This window comes from Mastigoproctus giganteus, chromosome 1, assembly GCF_048544385.1.
Source record: "Mastigoproctus giganteus isolate SK-2022 chromosome 1, ASM4854438v1, whole genome shotgun sequence".
NCBI classification, from domain to species: domain Eukaryota; kingdom Metazoa; phylum Arthropoda; class Arachnida; order Uropygi; family Thelyphonidae; genus Mastigoproctus; species Mastigoproctus giganteus.
In genome coordinates, this window is record NC_143575.1 from 30,586,921 (window position 1) to 30,606,015 (window position 19,095).

General features: G+C 34.7%; 1 protein-coding gene across 3 annotated transcripts in view; it reads left to right on the plus strand.

Moving 5' to 3' along the window:
- The window catches only part of LOC150090678 (kinesin heavy chain-like), a 400,102-nt gene that overhangs the window by 351,787 nt on the left and 29,220 nt on the right, over window positions 1-19,095 (plus strand). For 2 of the 3 annotated variants that reach the window (XM_090372181.1, XM_090372188.1), the window contains exons 25-26: window positions 11,657-11,694; window positions 16,372-16,440. In XM_090372181.1, the coding sequence (XP_090228307.1) occupies window positions 11,657-11,694; window positions 16,372-16,440 (107 nt within the window). Of the gene's footprint in view, window positions 1-11,656; window positions 11,695-16,371; window positions 16,441-16,601; window positions 16,620-19,095 lie in introns of all 3 variants that reach the window. The other variant, XM_090372178.1, reaches the window with a different exon arrangement.

Genomic DNA, 19,095 nt, shown 5'->3' on the forward strand with positions numbered 1-19,095 from the left:
GTTACTGCAATGGATAAAAAGATTGTTGAGTGGGAGACTGCTGAGAGCAGTAATAAATGGACGCTGCTCTATATGGACTAATATTATTAGTGGAGTCCCGCAGGGTTCGGTGCTGGGCCAATTGTTTTGTGTATTTATCAGTGATATCGATGAAGGTATATCAGGCTTAATGTCCAAGTTTGCAGATGATACAAAGATTGGCAGAGTTGTTAATGACACTAAAGACAGTATAGTACTGCAACAGGATCTAGAAAAGTTAGGCAGATGGGCTGAGAAGTGGCAACTGCAGTTTAACATTGACAAATGCAAAGTACTCCCTATGGGTAGCAATAAGAGAGAAATGTACCATCTGTGTGGTATTACACTCAGGGAGGTAGAGAATGAAAAAGACCTTGGGGTAATTGTGCAGTCAGATATGAAGTTCTCTGAGCAGTGCAGATGGGCTGCCAGAGTAGGTCATGGAGTTTTGTCAATGATATATAGGAGTTTTGCTAGCAGAGACAAGGAGGTGATTATCCCTTTGTATAAGGCAATGGTCAGGCCATACCTTAAGTACTGTATACAGGTCTGGCAGCCTCATTTTAGGAAGGATGTGGAGTTGCTAGAATGAGTACAGAGAAGGGCAGCAAGATTCGTGAGAGGAACAAAGGAGTGCGCTTAAGAAGAAAGGCTTAAGTTCTCCAGGCTGCAGCATCTGGAGACTAGGCACCTGTGAGGTGATCTCATCGAGGTGTATAAGGCCTTAAATGGTTTGAGCAGGCTGAATGTTGATGGGATACTTCCACTTGCTCAGATTAAGAACCTGAGGGGGCATAGATTCAAATTTAGGAAAGACAGTTGTAGAATAGACATGTGGAAGTTCGCCTTTAGCTAGTGGGTAGTTGATTGCTGGAACAGGACTTCCATCTGTTGTTGTTGTGGAAGTTGATAGCTTAAATAAATTTAAGGCCGAACTAGACAGACATTTGGAGTGACCAGATGGGTGAAATGGGAAGGGTTTTTTTTTTTTTTTTTTTTTACCTGGCTGATGCTGTATAAGTTTGTTTTCTTGCATCATATGCCTCTGCTAATGCTAAAGACGAGTTGCAATCACTGCAAGAAATATTGTATACCAGGTCATTTATTTGTGTTGTGAATGAGGAAAGGATTGAACGATTGTTCAGTATAGTGTGTAATTTCCGTATTGACCTGGCCACAATTTTAAATTCGGTATCTTTATAGAATCTGTTAATCTGTTCACGCCCCTCTTCAACATATGGGAAAGAAATATAGCAATTTTTGATATTACTATTGTTGGTTAGTGTAGTTTTTTGTATCCTATCCTTAGCTTGTACCCTAATTCAGTTTATTGTAGCAAGGGGGTAACTCCTGTTTAAGAATCTGCTGGTTAATATTTGTATTTCTCAGCCCAAAGCAGATTCCTTCATTGAATATTTATAGGCATTGAGAAATTAATTAAAGATAATAGATCTTCTGTAGGGTGAACATATGTGTGGAAGTTTGTTGAAGGGGTGATAGCTGTTATAATGCAGAAGCATACTGGTGTTTGTAGGTTTACAGTAGATGTTAAATTGGATTTTATTCGAGTCCTGAGTAAGCGCGAAATTTAGAAAATATAATGACTTAGTATCCATATTCTCCCTTTCCAATGTAAATATGAGTCTAGAATGAATATTATTAAATGAATGTAAAATGTCTTGGATAATGCTACTATAAGTAATAACTAGAACATAGTCTAAATACCTCCCATGGTATGTGATACGGGGTAGAAAAGACATCAAATTTATACGCTCAGTCGTTGAGAGATAGACTTCGATATTAAGCCGTTTGGGCTCAATCCCATTGGCAAACCAAAAATTTGTTTGTATACAGTTGTGAGCTATAGTGGGCATGGGCTCTCAAGAGCCCATTGTTATTTTTTTTTTTTGAGAATTTACGAGCCCATTGTTGAAGTGATTATTTATTTTACAAATGAAATCCTGCATATAATTATTGAGTATCTAGAACTGGAACTACGGTGGGGCGAGCAGAGCCCCATCCCCAGCATTTTAATGGCACAATCAACCAGTTATGTATTTTAAAATTGCTTCATTTTTGAATTAATTACAGTCAGACCTCTGTTTAATGAACTTCTTCATAGTGAATTTTTTGAATTTCCCTTGGTTTCTACGGAAATATTTAAAATTTCCATAGAACGAACGATTATGATAGACAACTTTGTGTGCATTGTCCTCACCTCTGCCTTTAGGTAATTAGAAAGTGCAAATTAAGGGTGAAAGGGATTACCGTCCCTTTCACCCACAACATTAATGGTGCCCATAAAACCTATCAGCCACATTCTGAGAAGTCGCGCTAGTTAATATGCTTTCCATAGCCAGCCAGAGGATTAAGAAGATTCCCGACACGAATAATAGCCTGTGGTCAATCTGTATTATGGTTTTTCTTTACTCAGACAAGAAATTGTATGTTTTTCGGAGAAGTGAGTGATCCACGCGTTTCAGTAAATTTCTCCATCTATGTTTACATGGTCACAGTAGCTGAATATCTGAGTGATTCCGATATTTTGCACAGTATTCAAAGAACTAGTGACAGTAGCAATGTGGGGGGGGGGATTGAGGCAACTAAGGTATTAAGTAACCTTTCCAAAGATGAAATGTTGGCAGATTTGGAAACTGCATCGAGGCTTTCACTGTGAAGAAAATGCCCCAAAATATAATGGCATACAGGCAATAATTAAAAAAAAAAAAAAAAAAAAAGTATCACCAATTTCCAAAAAACCAGCGCAAATTAAGGATGATTGCTAAGAACTTGATAGTGGGCATGGGCCACTTAAATGGTTTGAGCAGGCTGAAAACTATAAAGATCAGTTGTGTGCTCGGGCCACGATGGGCAGCTTGTAGCTTATGGAGGGTTGGAAGAATTATCCCACTTTGTGCAAACATTTTGAATCATTAAGTTAATTAAATATTCTGGATTATTAAACCGACTTTTAAATCTGGAATTTCTTAACGATTTAGCACTAATGATCGGCATCCTGCAGGAGCTCTCTTACCTTTCAGAAGCTTTACAGAATCACTATGGTAAAAGCAGATAAATTAATTATTTGAACTATCAATGCAAACTATCATTTCTGACTGAAATTATGAAGCTAAAATTGAGAGCATGTTGAAGTTGGAAGAATTTGAAGGAATCAAAAGTAAGAACGCATTTAAAAAATTACCTCGTGACATGTTATTAAGGAAAAGTTATTAATGCAACAGAGTAATTTTAAATTAAATAAAGAAAATAATGATACTATTGACGATGAGGAATTGAAAAATTTTAATATGAAACATGGAATATGAAAGAACTTTCATCTCTGTGGAAAGACGGTGAATACCGAATAAGAAATTTAAGTTTTCTGATAAAATATGAAATAAAAATTAATGATTTTAGAGATTTTGTCGAAGACAGTTTATCTTTAAAATAAAGTGAAATTCCCTCTTCAATTATAAAAGCTAGAAATATCTTTGAAACCATTGCGATTAGCAGTGCTTTCGGCGTAATCAATAATATTGTATAAATGAATGAATGATGTTGACAATTAAACATATTGCAGAGTATGATGACCATACATCTAAATGGAAAACCATTGCTTCAATTTGATCCTGATCATTACATCAAATCATTCCTCTGTGATCATAACTCAGCTATTGAGCAAAGCAGAAGGTCGACAACAAATATTAATAAAAAAGTAAAGTGTATGTGGCAGTTTTTAGAATAAATTTTTCATGTAATCTGTGATTTTTGTGTACGTTTTCTAGAAGAGTTTTTTTGATATGGGAAATATTTCGTGTAATTTTTTATTTGCAATATTAAAATTTTATGATGAAAAAAAAAAAAAAAAATGCATCCATTATATTTCCTTAGTTAAAAAAAAAAAAAAAAGAGAGAGAGAGATGAATAAAAAAGTGGCGCATGTACCGAGCGCATGTGGTATAGATGGTTTTTATGTAAATCCTTTGCGTTTCTTTTAGGTACAGTATTTTGATTTGTGTATTGATTACGAAATAAAAGAGCTTTTGTATTGTAAATATTTTATTGAACGTTCACAAATTTTTATAATTTCTGGAAGACAAGATACAATGGATTTATGATAACTAAAGTAATTGATGCGTACCTGCAATTGCAACATACCTAAATGTATAGAAAACAGTGTCGATTTAAATACCGACCTTGTAGTTGAAACAACATATGCAGCTGTTCAAGGCACCTAACAATGGAATGTTATGAAAACATAAATTATTAACAAATATTTGTATTGTTGCAGTCATACTTACTTCAGGAAGTATGATTGTGATGTCATACTATTAAAAAAATTCTAAAAAGTTAGAACTTGAGATACTATTGTATCCAGGTATCATCGTAAAGAGGGGTGGCACGAGGACCAGGCTGACTCGAGATGTCACACCAGTCACGAAAAATGCATCACATGCTCTAATCACACTACTAGTGAGTGCTCTGCACAGACTAGTAGTCTGAACATGGTAAGTGCCTCTGGCGGAAGCCTGCTGTGCATGATGTCACTTCCATGATGTCATCCGCGGCAGGAATCCCCAAGGATATTTCACATCAAAAAGTTGGCAAAACTGCGAGCCCATTGTTAAAATATTCATAGCTCACCACTGTTTGTATTGTCTCAAAGTGATATAGTTGGCTTCAACTAAGAGTTTAAGTGAAAAATTTCCTTAATAGGAAGCTTTGTATAATTAGTCATTATAGAGTTATTATTTAACATATCCTAAAGAATATTTAATGTGTATTCTATGTTTACATTTGTATATAACGAGGTAACATCTAGCGAGAATAAATTATCATTATCACCAATTCTACAGTCCTTAAGGTTGTTAAATAATGTATCATAGTTCTTAATCCAAAATTGTATCACCTGTCTAAAGAGTTTTATAATGCTATATACATGTGTGACCAAGGATGAAAATGCAGAGTTTCTGTAGGAAACAATGAGCCGAATAGGAAATCCGATCCTATGTAATTTTACCTGACCAAAAAGTGCAACGATATTGTATGTTCTGGCCTTCAATTTCTTTAACTGAGCCATAGTTAATGTAGTCATTTTTTCGATACGTGGTTAACGTTTTATTGTATTGATTGACCAAATTGGTAAATAGAGCCGGATCTACTTCAGGATAAATGGAGATATCTGATACAACTGAATCTAACTTATTAATATAATCAAGTTTATCGAGTATTACAACTGTAATACTCGATAAACCTGCGTATACAAGGAAAGATTTGTAACCGTTGAATGTTGGCCGAGGGGATGTTTGCAAACTAGCTGAAGTATTCTTTTACAAATATTGATATCAGTGTAGAACTTTATAAATCAAAAAGTTTAAAAATTGAATTTGATAGTATGAACCAGAGCTGTAATACTCTGGTTCATACTATCAAATTCATTTTTTAAACTTTTGATTTATAAAGCCAATTTAATGACCCCCCCCCCAACCCTCTGCAACTCTCAGCCAGAGTATTGACTTCACGTTGGTTAAAATAGTGAAAGCCAGTTGTGGCTTACAGATAAATCACATGACTGGTTGTATGAGATCTGTGGAAAAGTTTTTCTATAGTCTTAGTCCAGAACAAGCAAACTACCTGCTATCAGTCGTGATTAGCAAAAGCCAGTGAAAGCTAATATTAGGGACTAAAAGTCCACTTTTTAAATTCAGTTTTAACCTGCTTTGTCCAGTTAATTGGAAAATTAACTGGACAAAGCAGGATAAGTTAATAAATTAACTGGATAAGTTAATAAAATTTTCATTTCTAATCACACTTAAAAGAAGATAGTGTTGATTTTAGTTTGCCATGCCTGAGTTGCACTACCGATGATGCTGAATTACCAAAAATGCTGGTTGGAAATGCACCACACACATATGGCTTACCAGAGATGTATTGCTAAAAAAAAAAAATAGTACCGGAATGCTCGTTCTCCAGAAGACATTATGATAATGCCACATCCGACTGTACAGTAACTGAATCAGACTTCACTCACGGTTCATAGAACAACCATTTCTAGCATTCAGCTCATGGCGAATCAAAATGCAACATTCACACACATCACAGTACATCTCATTTGTTGGATCTCTTTTTTCAACACATTGTACTTTAGTAAGAAACGTTCAAGTTTCATTGCAAAATTTATATTTTTTGTTTTTAAATAAATTTTTAAAGAAATCTATTAATTTTAAAGATTACTATTAATATATATTTTTAGTAGCAATGGGTAAATAAAATAGATATTTCTCCCTCCCCTTTGATTATGGCATTGTTTCATAATATTAGGTGTATAAATTTAATGAATTTCTATTATCACATTTAGAAAAAAGTACCAGAACGTCATTCCGGCCTGAATACACCACTGCAGAGTCCTCAAAAAACCCCCTTGTATCAAAAAATTTACATATGCTAAGTTTTGAATATTTAAGAAATCATAAAAGATTTTGCAGTTTATTGAGATTTTGAAACAGTTTTAATTAATAGTTTTGAAATGCACAGCATAAAGCAACTGAGGATATTAATTCAAAATCTTATCTTTTATTGTTAAAGAAGTTTCTGATTGAATGAAACCCAATACTGCTTAAGAGTTGATTAACAGTCTCACAGTTTACTGTAATAAATGACAAAAAAAAAAAAAAAAAAAGTCAGGATTTATTGTAACTAATTGAGAATTATAAAACTGTAACCATAAAACCCTCTAAAAAGTATCCAGGCACTCATATTTTCATAGTACACTGAACCTTTACAAATAAACAAGTGACTCAAACAAGTATATAAGGAATATATATGAGCTACGCAAGTTAGTTGTTCTTATCATGGTATGTAGATCAGAACTGACCTGAGTTTTAGAGAGTTGTGTTATTTATGGATATCACATTGCTGGCTTTCAATTCATGCAGTTGCTGACAGCCTATACATCTAAGGTTGTCTGTTAGTGATGTTATTAAACAGTGGCACCACCACCCAGTAGTTCACACGAAGCCAGTGGAAGCTCACTACACAGAGGCCATTTAGATTGTTAGCATGACAGTCTTGTCAGACCTCCCTGCAAAACATCATTTGAGAGTTTAAGGTATCAACAGGGATCGAGATCTTTATGAACACATTGCATATTGCTTTCCACAGTCTGTTTTCATGAGACAGTTGTGGTGCATAAGCCAAATCAGCAGTCTTGCTTTGCAGAGTGCAGCAAACACCATAATTCGTTCATAAAGCAGTATAAATTGGTTGTGTGTTGTAAAATTCTTGCCAACCTTACTCTGATCAGATGAATGGGTGTGAAGGATGCCTGGAGAATGTCTGCTGCTGGAGTGCATTGTGTTAATAGTTTTGAGGAGATGGGGGGGTAGTAGTAGTGGCATGTGATGCAAGAAAGCAAGCGTATGAGCTTTTGCAGCATCAGCCAAAAAAAAAAAAAAAAAAAACCTCTAAATATTTGTCCAGTTCCTCCTTAAATTTATTTAACCTATCAACTTCCACAATGACGGATGGAAGTTTGTTCCATTAATTAACCGCCCGCTGGCTAAAGGCAGATTTCCGCACATCTATTCTACATCTCTCCTTCCTCAATTTCAATTTATGCCCCCTTAGGTTCGTAATCTGAACAAGTGGAAGAATCCCATCAGAATTCAGCATGCTCAACCCATTCAAGGCCTTATACACCTCAATCAGATCACCTTGCAGGTGCCTAGTCTCCAGCTGCTGCAATTTGCAGAACTTACGCCTCTCTTGGTAAGAGGATCCCTTCATTCCCCTCACCAACCTTGTTGCCCTTCTCTGTACACGCTCAAGGCTTGGCCTGACCATTGCCTTTTACAGAGGGACAATCACCTTTTCCCTGCTAACAAAATTCCTGTATATCATTGACAGCACCCCATGACCTGCCCTGGCAGCCTGTCTGCATTGCTCAGAAAACTTCATATCTGACTGCACAATTAGTCCCAGGTCTTTTTCATTTTCTACCTCCTTAAGTGTAGTACCACACAGTTGGTATGTTTCTCTGGGGTTACTTCTACCCATAAGCAGTACTCATTTGTCGATGTTAAACTTCAGTTGCCACTTCTCAGCCCATCTACCCAAATTTTCTAGATCCTGTTGCAGTAACACACTGCCATTACTGTCATTAACAACTCTGCCAACCTTTGTATCATCTGCAAACTTCGATACTAAGCCTGATATACCTTCATCAATATCATGGATAAATATACAAAACAACAGTGGACCTAAAACCGAACCCTGTGGGACTCCACTAATAACATTAGTCCACAAAGAGCAGCACCCATTGATTACCACCCTTTGTCTTCTCCCACTCAACCATCCTTTTATCCATTGTAGCAACTTACCCTTAATACCGTTCTGTTTCAATTTGTACAGTAGTCTTCCATGCACAACAGTGTCAAAAGCTTTCCTGAAATCCAAATACAGTCGATTCCGGTTATTTGGGTCGAATCGGGATTAGTGCATTTTGGCCCGATTAAGCGGCTGCCCCAATTATCTGAAGTTTCGAGAAAATAGTTAAAAATACAATTTAACCCCCCCTTTACAATTAGTTCACCGTACAATCAAATCACGCTACGACGAACTCACCACAGTAAAGTACCATTCACTATACGATGTGTAGTAAGCGCCGGTCATTGCAATCACTTTTGTGAATTGAATTTTAATTCTATTAAACAGTGATTCTAATTAGCGAAAATAGGAGGAATATTATCCACAGGCTATAAAAGTAAGGATATATTAAGCGCAAATTTTTGCGCTTAATATATCTTTACTTTTACGTATTAATTATTCCGATAATCGGAATAATTAATACATACTGTAATATGTACATACTAACTAGTTGACATTTGTGGGTGGGGGTTAAAATTTAAAACAGTAAAAAGATAAGCAATCAATAACAAAGAACACGGCACACACAAATTGCAAGTAACACAACACGCGCAAGTGAGAACGGAGTAACAAATTACGAAGCTTTAAAAATAGGAATGAAGAGAAGATTCTGAAAATTATTTTTTTTATATGATTGAAGATACCATGGAAATGTAAGCACATTTTACCATAATAACCCACAGATTTCCAGCTGTTGGTATTACCGCAAATTCAATAAGATCGAGTTTACTGTCCGTTTATGATAGATTGCACTAACAGAAAAGCCCAATAAACAGGTGACTGCTTATTGTTTTATGGTTGTGACCTCCAGAAATCCGACCGAACTACGTGGTACAGTTGGAGACAATCGTAGAGTAATCTCCAGTGCTGAGGTCTCCAGCCCTTATTAAACAGCATTTTGTCCCAATTAAGCGAAGTAAACCCTGGCTATTTTCTCGATTAGTTTTTGTTTTTTTAGATTTGCCCCAAATAAACAGCTGCCCCGATTAACCGGTGGCCCAAATAACCGGAATCCAATGTATCTGATATCAAAATTATTTTTTGCATCCAGTTCCTTTGTAACCCCATCATAATAACCAATTGAATTTGTCAGACAAGATTTTCCCTTAACAAACCCATGCTGTGTCTGAATTATTGCTGCAGTCTTGTCTAGATGATCCTGCAATGCATCTTTAACCAGTGACTCCATTATTTTACCCGGAACAGAAGTTAAACTAACTGGTCTGTAAATACTCGTGTCACCCTTCGATCCCCCCCCCCTTGTGAATTGGGGACACACCTGCACATCTCCAGTCCGTGGGGGACCTCCCCTGAGTCCAAGGATGCTCTCATAATTATGGCTAAAGGTTTGCTTACTTCCTTTGCCACCTCTTTAATATGACTGGATAGATCCCATCCACCCCGGGTGCCTTTCTTATGTTTAACTTCAACAATTTCTCCTCCACTTTGTTCTCAGTTTAGGCGCCTCCATAGCCAGGTGGGCAGGAGCAGCAGTGCGTAGCACACGCTTCTTGAGTAGACCGGGGTTCGAGCCCGTGCCCACCAAATACGGAGGATGCGGAAAGGTCAGAGTATGACCACTGCATATCCCTGGAGCAATATGGCCTTAGTTGCTAATGCTCCTGAAAACCAAATAACAAACAAACAACAACAGTTCTCAGTTATTACAAAATCATTAAGCATCCTGTTACAATTTGATAACCTTCTGCCATTTTTAAACCTTAATAACTCCTCATGTGTGAATGTAGATGCAAAATACTCATTCAGTTTGTTTGCTATCTGAGCAGGATCATCAACAGTTGAACCATTGATATCAAGTGGACCAATCAGATTCATCCCCTTCCTTTTAGCGTTTATATAAGTTTTGTTGTTGTTGTTATTTGGTTTTTAGGAGCATTAGCAACTAAGGCCATATTGCTTGGGGATATGCGGTGGTCATTCCCTGACCTTTCTGCATCCTCCGTATTTGTTGGTGATGGGCTTGAACCCCGATCTAATCAAGAAGCGTGTGCTACGCACTGCTGCTCCTTCTCACCTGGCTATGGAGGCACCTAGTTTATATAAGTAAAGAAATCCTTGCTGTTTTTCTTAGCATCCTTTGCAAAAGATTTCTCGTAATCTGTCTTCACCTGCCTAACCTCCTTTGTGACTTGATTACAGACTAGCTTATATATATCATAGGCTTCTGTGTCGCCTGAAAATGCATGGGATGATATGCATCCCATGCATTTTTCTTCTCTGCCATGAGTCTCATTAGTTCATATGACAACCATTTAGGCCTAAACCTTGAACAAAATTTCTTAATAGGTATGAAACGTTTAGTAGCTTCCACTATTAATTCCTTGAATGCTTCCCACTTAGAATTTGCTATTGGTAACATCATCAGTTGGTCCCACTGTATAGAATTTAAAAACTGTCTGAGATCATTATGGGGTTATGGTGTGTGGCTATTTCTCACAGTATAGCCTAGAACCTTTGATGGTTGTGTGGATAACCACGAGTACCAATGCCTACCTTAACATTTTGAATAATTCCATGCTCATACAGTGTATTAGTTTTTTGGTACAGACATGTGCTTGTTTCAACAGGATGATGTCCCATTCTATAGTGCTAGTGGTTTGTGAATGGTTCATGGATGTGAATGTACAAAAGGTGGAATGGCCATATTGGCATGGTATTTGGGGTTAGGCACCACCAGTGGCTTCCCACAACTCTGTGGAACACTTATGGGAAGTACTAGAATGTGGGGGCCAGAATGACACGCCCAACTGGTCACTTTTCTGCCAGAGAGATGCAGGATTATACCTGCTGCAGTCTTGTCATTCATTGGTGGAATGCCTAACCAGGAGGGGAGAGAATATTTTAGTAGTCAAAGTTAGACTGATGTGTGTGTCCAGATGCATTTTTGAGGATAGGGTATATGTATATTCTGGATTTCATAGCACTGCTACTTGTATCTGCAAGTGTGAGAAAGTTCTAAATGACTATTGCATTAGGCTTGCTGTCCTGAGATTTTTTTTTTTGTAAGGAATGGATTTGAAGCTTGAATACTAAATGCACTTACAATTGTAGTTAAGTCACAAAAAACAGACATGATGTTAGTCACTGAAATAAATTCTTGCAAATGAAGAGAGGTGGCGAATTTCATGAAATGTTATATATTTATAAAGAGACTTTTTTTGGTAAGAAATTATATATTATTTTCTGCTTTTAGACAAAACATCAGTGCTGACAGACAGTTACCTCCAAGTGGTAAGTGTTTATATTTTTATATATTCTTTACTTGGGAACATTTATATTTACCTTATAAAATTTACTTGTTTTTCTATATTATAAAATTGGCAGTTTCAAATTGTTAAAAGTTGATAATTTGGTGAATGTGAATTCAAGGCAGCTTGTGCACTATGACTTATGTTTTCAATGCAATACACAATACCCAAATGGTCAAACAATCAGAAAGTAGCTTGAAGTTTTAGATAGATTTTATCTGTCCCTCAACTTGGTTGATAGCTTCTCCATGACAGTATAGTGTATAACCACTTGTCACTTGTTTGGAGAAGTCTGACTTTGAATTTCATTGGAGACTGGAGAATTCTTAAAGACATTCAGTTGGGTCTCTAGTTAGCCAATCTCAGATTGAATGAATAGTCCTTACTCCATAAGTTATTCTGGGTTTTTCAGATGCAAATTAGCTGATGAAACCCCAGGGGTTCACATCTGGTGAGTATGGGCTTGGCACACCCAGGGTCCTGAGCTGGATATCATCATTCTTCTCTTTCTTTCTTGGTGATTCCTTTCTGCTTCTGTCTCTGTCTCTGACTCTCTCTGGGTAATTCAGAATTTTTTTTTTTTTTTGGCTGGTGCAGCATAAGCCTCAGGCTTCCTTGCACCATATAGCTAATAACAATAATAATAACAAATGTGATGAACTGTACAGAATAGAGTCCCATATGAACTGGTGCACTAGGACCAAAGCAGTTGTGCATCAAAAATTCCTATCACCCAACCAGCAAACCAGTTTGGGATCATGTATTTTGCATGTTAATCTCTAAACCGGATTAACCAATATAAATTTCAACAAAAGTCAAATAATTTTTGTTGCCTATGGTGCAAAACTTGACTTCAGTCAAAAAAAAATTGTTTCACTGTGATGGTTTATGCTTGTCTTCATACTCCAAAGTAAACTATAAGAAGTGATTGGCATTTCCTCTAGTGGGAGTAGATGTAAAAAGTATGCCACCAAAATTAAAATATCTGTTGAAGTGAATACACCATGAATGGAATGTTGAAAGAATGCAAAGTATTCTGTTAGTGTTTCTCACCAAAACTAACAGAATACAAAGTACACCTAACACTCGGTTAAGTACATCCAGCTAATGCATCTGGTGATATGTACACATGTATGTATAGTTTCATGGCTTTGGTGTACTATAATGTTATCCTTGAAGCAGTTACTGTAATGGTTTACTCCTCTAATCCTCTGATTGTCATTGAATATAAACAAAAGATTTATGAGGTTAGAAGCTGATATGCCTTAAATCTGACAGTGAAACAAATTTTTTGGTTTTTAGTAGCATTTCAGCAGTCAGGTATTGCTATTGTGATTACATGTTCTCAGTTTTCATAGTTTGTCTAGTTTTACTGAGATTGAGATGAGTGAAAAAGAAAAGACATGCAATTACTTTTGAAGAGATAATGATAGGAAGAGGCTGAAAGTGGTGAAGTCATGGTGTCTATTGGCTGTGAGTTAGGGTTAGCTCACTGAACAATAAGTATGATAGTGAAAGGTAAAGAGTGAATTATGTAATGTGAAAATGGGTTTGAGCAGTCAGTGAATTACTTCCACTAGTGGCATAGTAGCATAGATGGAAGAAATAGAAAGACTTGAAAATATGGATTGATGAAAAATGGAACCATAGAAAATCAAAATTATTCACAAATCTTTGAGAACGTATCTCAGCAAGTTACGCGAGTGTGTATGAAAAATTAATGTTTGGTTAGCATACTACATTTGGTTAATGTATGATTTCCAAGGATGCATTGCATATGTTAGTGAAGTGTATACTATCTTAATGGTTTCCACCTTCAACCGACATGGCTCATTACTTTTATAGTTAGAGAAATATGGCCAAAAATCAGTCAGATATCAGGTATTTTCTTATATTAGCATACTTTGCATGCAACATACCCATTTTTAAAATTTTTCATTACAATTTTTTGAAATTGCATACATCTTGCATGCTTATTTTCATTAAAACTTTAATTCTTTGGACAGGAAAAAAAAAAATTATTATAATTGGACAAAAATGGTTAGTTATATTTTTAAGACTTACAAAAAAGAAACAAGTTAGTGCTACAACTAACCGAAGTGCTATGTCATTACCTGTATACTAAGACACCCCGGTGTTAAAATAAAATAAAATCATAAAATAAGAAAAAGACCAAATGACATTCACTCTCAGAGTGGTGCAAGTACATGACTCCTGCCTAAAGATACATACCTCCACAATCATGAGTACCACTTTCCAATAAAAAATAAAATTAACTAAAGGCGGGGAACTTGCAAGCACTACCTCATCAGTGACATTATTGCTTGTGATCTCCAAAAAAGGATTGTATTTCAGTCTTTGATGTTTTAAATTTATACTTTATTTGTTACATTGCCTTATGTAACGTATAGAAGTGGTCCATGGTATACTCTATGATTTGGATTTGTCTTCTTTTTGTGTTCAAATTGTATAGCAACACCCTTTGACATTTTGGCTGGATAGTTGTCAACAGCTGAATTATGATCCTTTTTTGGAGTTTGCAAGCTGGTGTCCCTGTGAATAGGTAGCACTCATGAGTTCCCTATTTTTGATTAATTTTATTTTTATTGGGTAATGCACTTGTTCTTTAGCGGTTGTGGGGATGTACCTCCTTGGATACGGGGACTGTGCACTTGAAATAACTGAGCATTGATTATCATTTGGTCTTTCTTATTTCTTATTTTATGATTTTATTTAATATTGGTATATAAGTAACAATATAGCATCTTGCAAAGAATAACCATAATTGTTAACTTGTTTCATGGTAATAGTGTTCTGAAATAATAGTCTCAAAAGAATTTGTCAGTTGTGATTCAAGATCAGAACTACCTTCTTTTTTATATATGTATAAGAAAGGTAGCAAATACAATAAAAATGGAAATTTCACACTAGGCAAGACAGATACAGTCTCCCACTTAGGGCTCTAAATTGGGGGCCATAACAACAGAGTACCAATTAAATCCACATTAAGCAGGGAGATTTATCCATAGAGAATAATAATATAAATATTTTTATCTGGTTAGAATGTGAATGCATCGTCATTTAACAGTTTCAAGTCTTTTGCCTCCAACCATAGGCGCCTCCATAGCCAGGTGGGAAGGAGCAGCAGTGCTTCGCACACGCTTCTTGATTAGACTGGGGTTCGAGCCCGTCACCACCAAATACAGAGGATGCGGAAAGGTCAGGGAATGACCACCGCATATCCCGGAGCAATATGGCCTTAGTTGCTAATGCTCCTAAAAAACCAAATAACAAACAACAATAACAAAAGCCTCCAACCATTCAGGATGCTTTTGCAGAATTGCCTCTTTCCATAATGCCATAGTGATATATATAAAAAAAAAAAACCTAACTTTAAAATTAGACTATATGTATACTGTATTTGCATTATTTAAAATAACACTTTTATGATACTATTAATTTTTAGATTATTCAAAACCACCTTATTTAGTGTAAATCTATCACCCAACCAAATCCATTTCTTTCAGAATGTCCAGTTTTGTTTCTGATGGAAAGTTTTTCTGATACCTTTTAACTTTTTCTTTGCTTTGCTTCAAGATTTATATGTGGATCATAAATAAAACACCAAGTCCCCATCCTAGTGATGGATTCTAGAAACAACAGTTCATTATCAAATGCCATTATACTATACCACAAATTGTTATCTGCCCAACATTGATTGTCAGTAAGCATCCAAGGTACCACATACTGAGCAACCTACTGCACGTTCAAATCATCACTTAAAATTCCATCACAGCTTATGTGTGAAATATTTAAAGCTTCTGCAAGTTTATCATCAATCACCATGGTTCTGATGCACAAGCTGTTTGGGTAAACTAACAGTTAAAAGCCTTCCAGTTCAGCCGTTGTCTGCCAAACTCTCTTTGAATCGAATCTGTGAATTTTTTTTTTTTTTTTTTTTTTTGAATTTTTGGCATTAGTCAAACATGGCAGAAAGAGAAACATCTTATATTCTTGCTGTAAAATGACACAAATTTTGTTTGCATGATATTCTGAATTTGATATTTTTTGCACTTAGAAATCATGAAATAAACAATTAAAATGCATGCAGCAATAAAGCATACTGAATGATTAACAAACTTGTATATGCATGTAAATGTGAGTTGAAACTTGCAGCTTTTGTTGTGGTGGAGAAAAGGAATGGGGTCTTAATAAATCATCTGCTGATTGTATTATGAAATGGAACTTCTATTTATGGAATAGAACATAAATTTATGGAAACTATTAACACTTCATTGAAGGGATATGAATACTTAAGCCCTCCTTCAACAGGTTATGATACTTATGTAGAGTTTTTCTAACAGCATGTGAAACGTAAAACACTGCCTGAACATCAATGTGCATGAGACTTATTGCACTTAATTTAAATCTATACTTGAGAACTGAATGAACAAGCAATTTAATCAGATTAAATACTATTTTAGCTTGCTATACATGTTTTTTCCCCAAAATTTTGTTTAGCATCTAAATGATTGATATCTTATGATTTCAATCATTTAGATGCTAAACAAAATTTACATGATTTAAATACTAAATATGCATTTATACAATGTCATTGAACAAAAAAGAATTGTATTAATTGTGAATCTTTTACTTAAAGAGCCCAAAGTAATCAGAGGAGGCCAGAGACCAGGGTCAGGTGTTGGCAAAATTCCAGTTCCAACAAATGGTATAAAATTTTATCTTTTACTTCACACTTCAATATATATATATATATATATATATATATACATGTGTATATAGATAGAATTTTTTAATAATATTTTTGGTTAAATATTATTTCTAAATAAAAATAAGGTTCTAATTATGCTTTATGAATTATTTTTCTAGCTATACTGGGAAGAAAAAGTTAAGTGTTGTGTTTAAAAATTTGGCACATTGAATTTATGATAAATTCATTTTTGATTTTGTTTATAGCTAAGACTTCTCATAGTATTTAAAATTATTTGCATGCTTGCACATATGAATACACAGTAATATAAGAATGAGGAGAAATTTCTCCTCATTCTTACATTAATTTTATGCTAATAATTTTAATTTTATGCTAACAGCATGTGGCCCAGCATGTGTTATTCTGAATTGTCCACAGTTAATTTTTGTTCATTAAAATTGTACTTATAACTGATTTATTTAGTCTAAGATTACCTGTTTACATATCTATAGATTTAAATTTCAAAGGTGACTGTCCTTGAGTATTATCTTAATTTTTCATGTTTTGGAAGAAACATGCAGAAAACATTAAAATTGATACCCTGGCAAAGTTGCTATTATACATCTTAGTAATTAGTGCTCTAAAAATTTACAGAATCTGTGCTTATTGTATAATTTTGCAATGCCCATTTATATTAGAGTTTATTAGACATATTCATCTAAAATAAAATTTTCATGATGTTACTCCAACTCTGTGATATTATGCTATTGTCATAAGCATAATTTGTAATAAGTTAACAAACAACTTAAGTTCAATATCTTTAAATTGAATATTAGTGTACTTTCTGTAAAATATCCTCAATCAGGCCGTGCATAATTTTAAAACTTATATATATTGAGCTCATCAGTTATTGCAATGTAAGTCAGAATTAACTGAGTTTATGTTTGTAAATGTCACATTTACAACATCCAATGTTAAGAAGTGGCTTTTCGTGGGAATATTTTTTTATTTTTTTTTTTTAAGATAAAACAGCTGTTCGAGAGACATGGTCATATAAGTAAGAATGGTTCTTTCCCCCTTTGTCTGTTTATAAGTTAATAGTTAATTTAAAAAGTCACTGATGGTTGTAAACAGTGAAGTATTGTGGAAATTAAACTTGTTAAAAACAAAAAACCTCATATAGGTAATGGATCACAAGTTTGAAATAAAAATGAAGGTTTTAATTTGTTTATTGGTAATCTGAGGTAAGGGGAGAGAAGAAATATTCAAAACTTTTGGATACAATTTTTTACAAGTCATTGGGTCATAACTTTGAACTTCATGCATGCAAACTCACAAATTAAAGGGAATTTATGGGGAATGCAAATTATTGATAAGAAATACCTGAAAGTTAGAAAGCATTACCTTTGCAATAGTGTTAATTGTAATGTGGCTCTAGGGGTTTCCCCCAACTAACTTTGCAACATGAAATACTTTGTCAAGTTTTAAGAATAGAATTTAACTCTTTAGGTTCTGAGGAATATTAGTGTTAGTTTTGAAGAAGAGGTTCTTAACCAAAAATTTTAGTAAAGCTTTTAATTGCTTTATGTGTACTCTGTCCAGTTTTAGATATAGGTTGTATTTAAAATTGGATTGTGAGGTTTATCAGGGCATCAGTATTACAGATGATGATGATACGTGGTAACAGAGTTAATTATATTTTTAGTGGGAAATTTTATGAAGAACTTATGAAGGGAGGAAACCTGATTAAATTAGAGTCATCTTGAGAATTTATAAATAAGGAATTAACTCTCTGTGACTATGTTATAGCTACTATTATTTCAAACTAAATACCATATAAACTTGAAAAGCAAGCAGTGTTTTTTTTTTTTTTTTTTTTTTTTAACAGAGCTAGATTTGATGCTGGAAATCACTGTCAATTTCATTATGCATGAAATTTTTGAATTGCGGACTTTAATTATAGCATATATTGCTTGCTTTGGGATACTTCCCATAGTTTGCTAAAACAGTGACCACAGGAAAGTCTCCCAAGCATCACATTGTAAATCTTAAGGGCAGCCAGTGAGAGAGAGATCACTCAATTTGATTGATTTTGATAAACACTGCTTCAGGAAGCTGCTGCAAATGTTTCATGTGGTCGTATTTAATTTACAATTTCAGCATGGGAAGTTGTGTTTTATTTCATTTTTAAATTTTTTCTTGTTTTTAAAACTTAAGACAGATCAGAAAGGTTTTTCAGAAGTCTGTTGCATGTTATAATTTCAGTAGTTCAACATTGGACCCCCTTCCCCACATTTCTGACCAAATATTTGTAATACACTTTGAGCTCTATATCTATGTATATCTTATTTTAATTGTAGCCTTGGTATTTTGGTGCAGGAGTTTTATTTATTGTTGCAGTTTTATTTTTGTTTGTTTTGAATGTTTTATTTTTGGTATTTATAAAAAAATAAAAAACAAAATCTTCAGGATGTTGTTATTGAGAGTGTGGCATTTTCTATTTGGATGTTGGTTTCTTTTCAAGTAGCAGAAGCTTCTCTGAGATGTGTGCTTCATTGTGACTAGTGGAATTTCATTTTCTGGAGTAAGGGTAAATTCTTATTTTGAAAATTAATGCACTATGAAAAATGTGATATAGCCTTGAAAATGCTCTGAAAGTGAATGACAAAATTA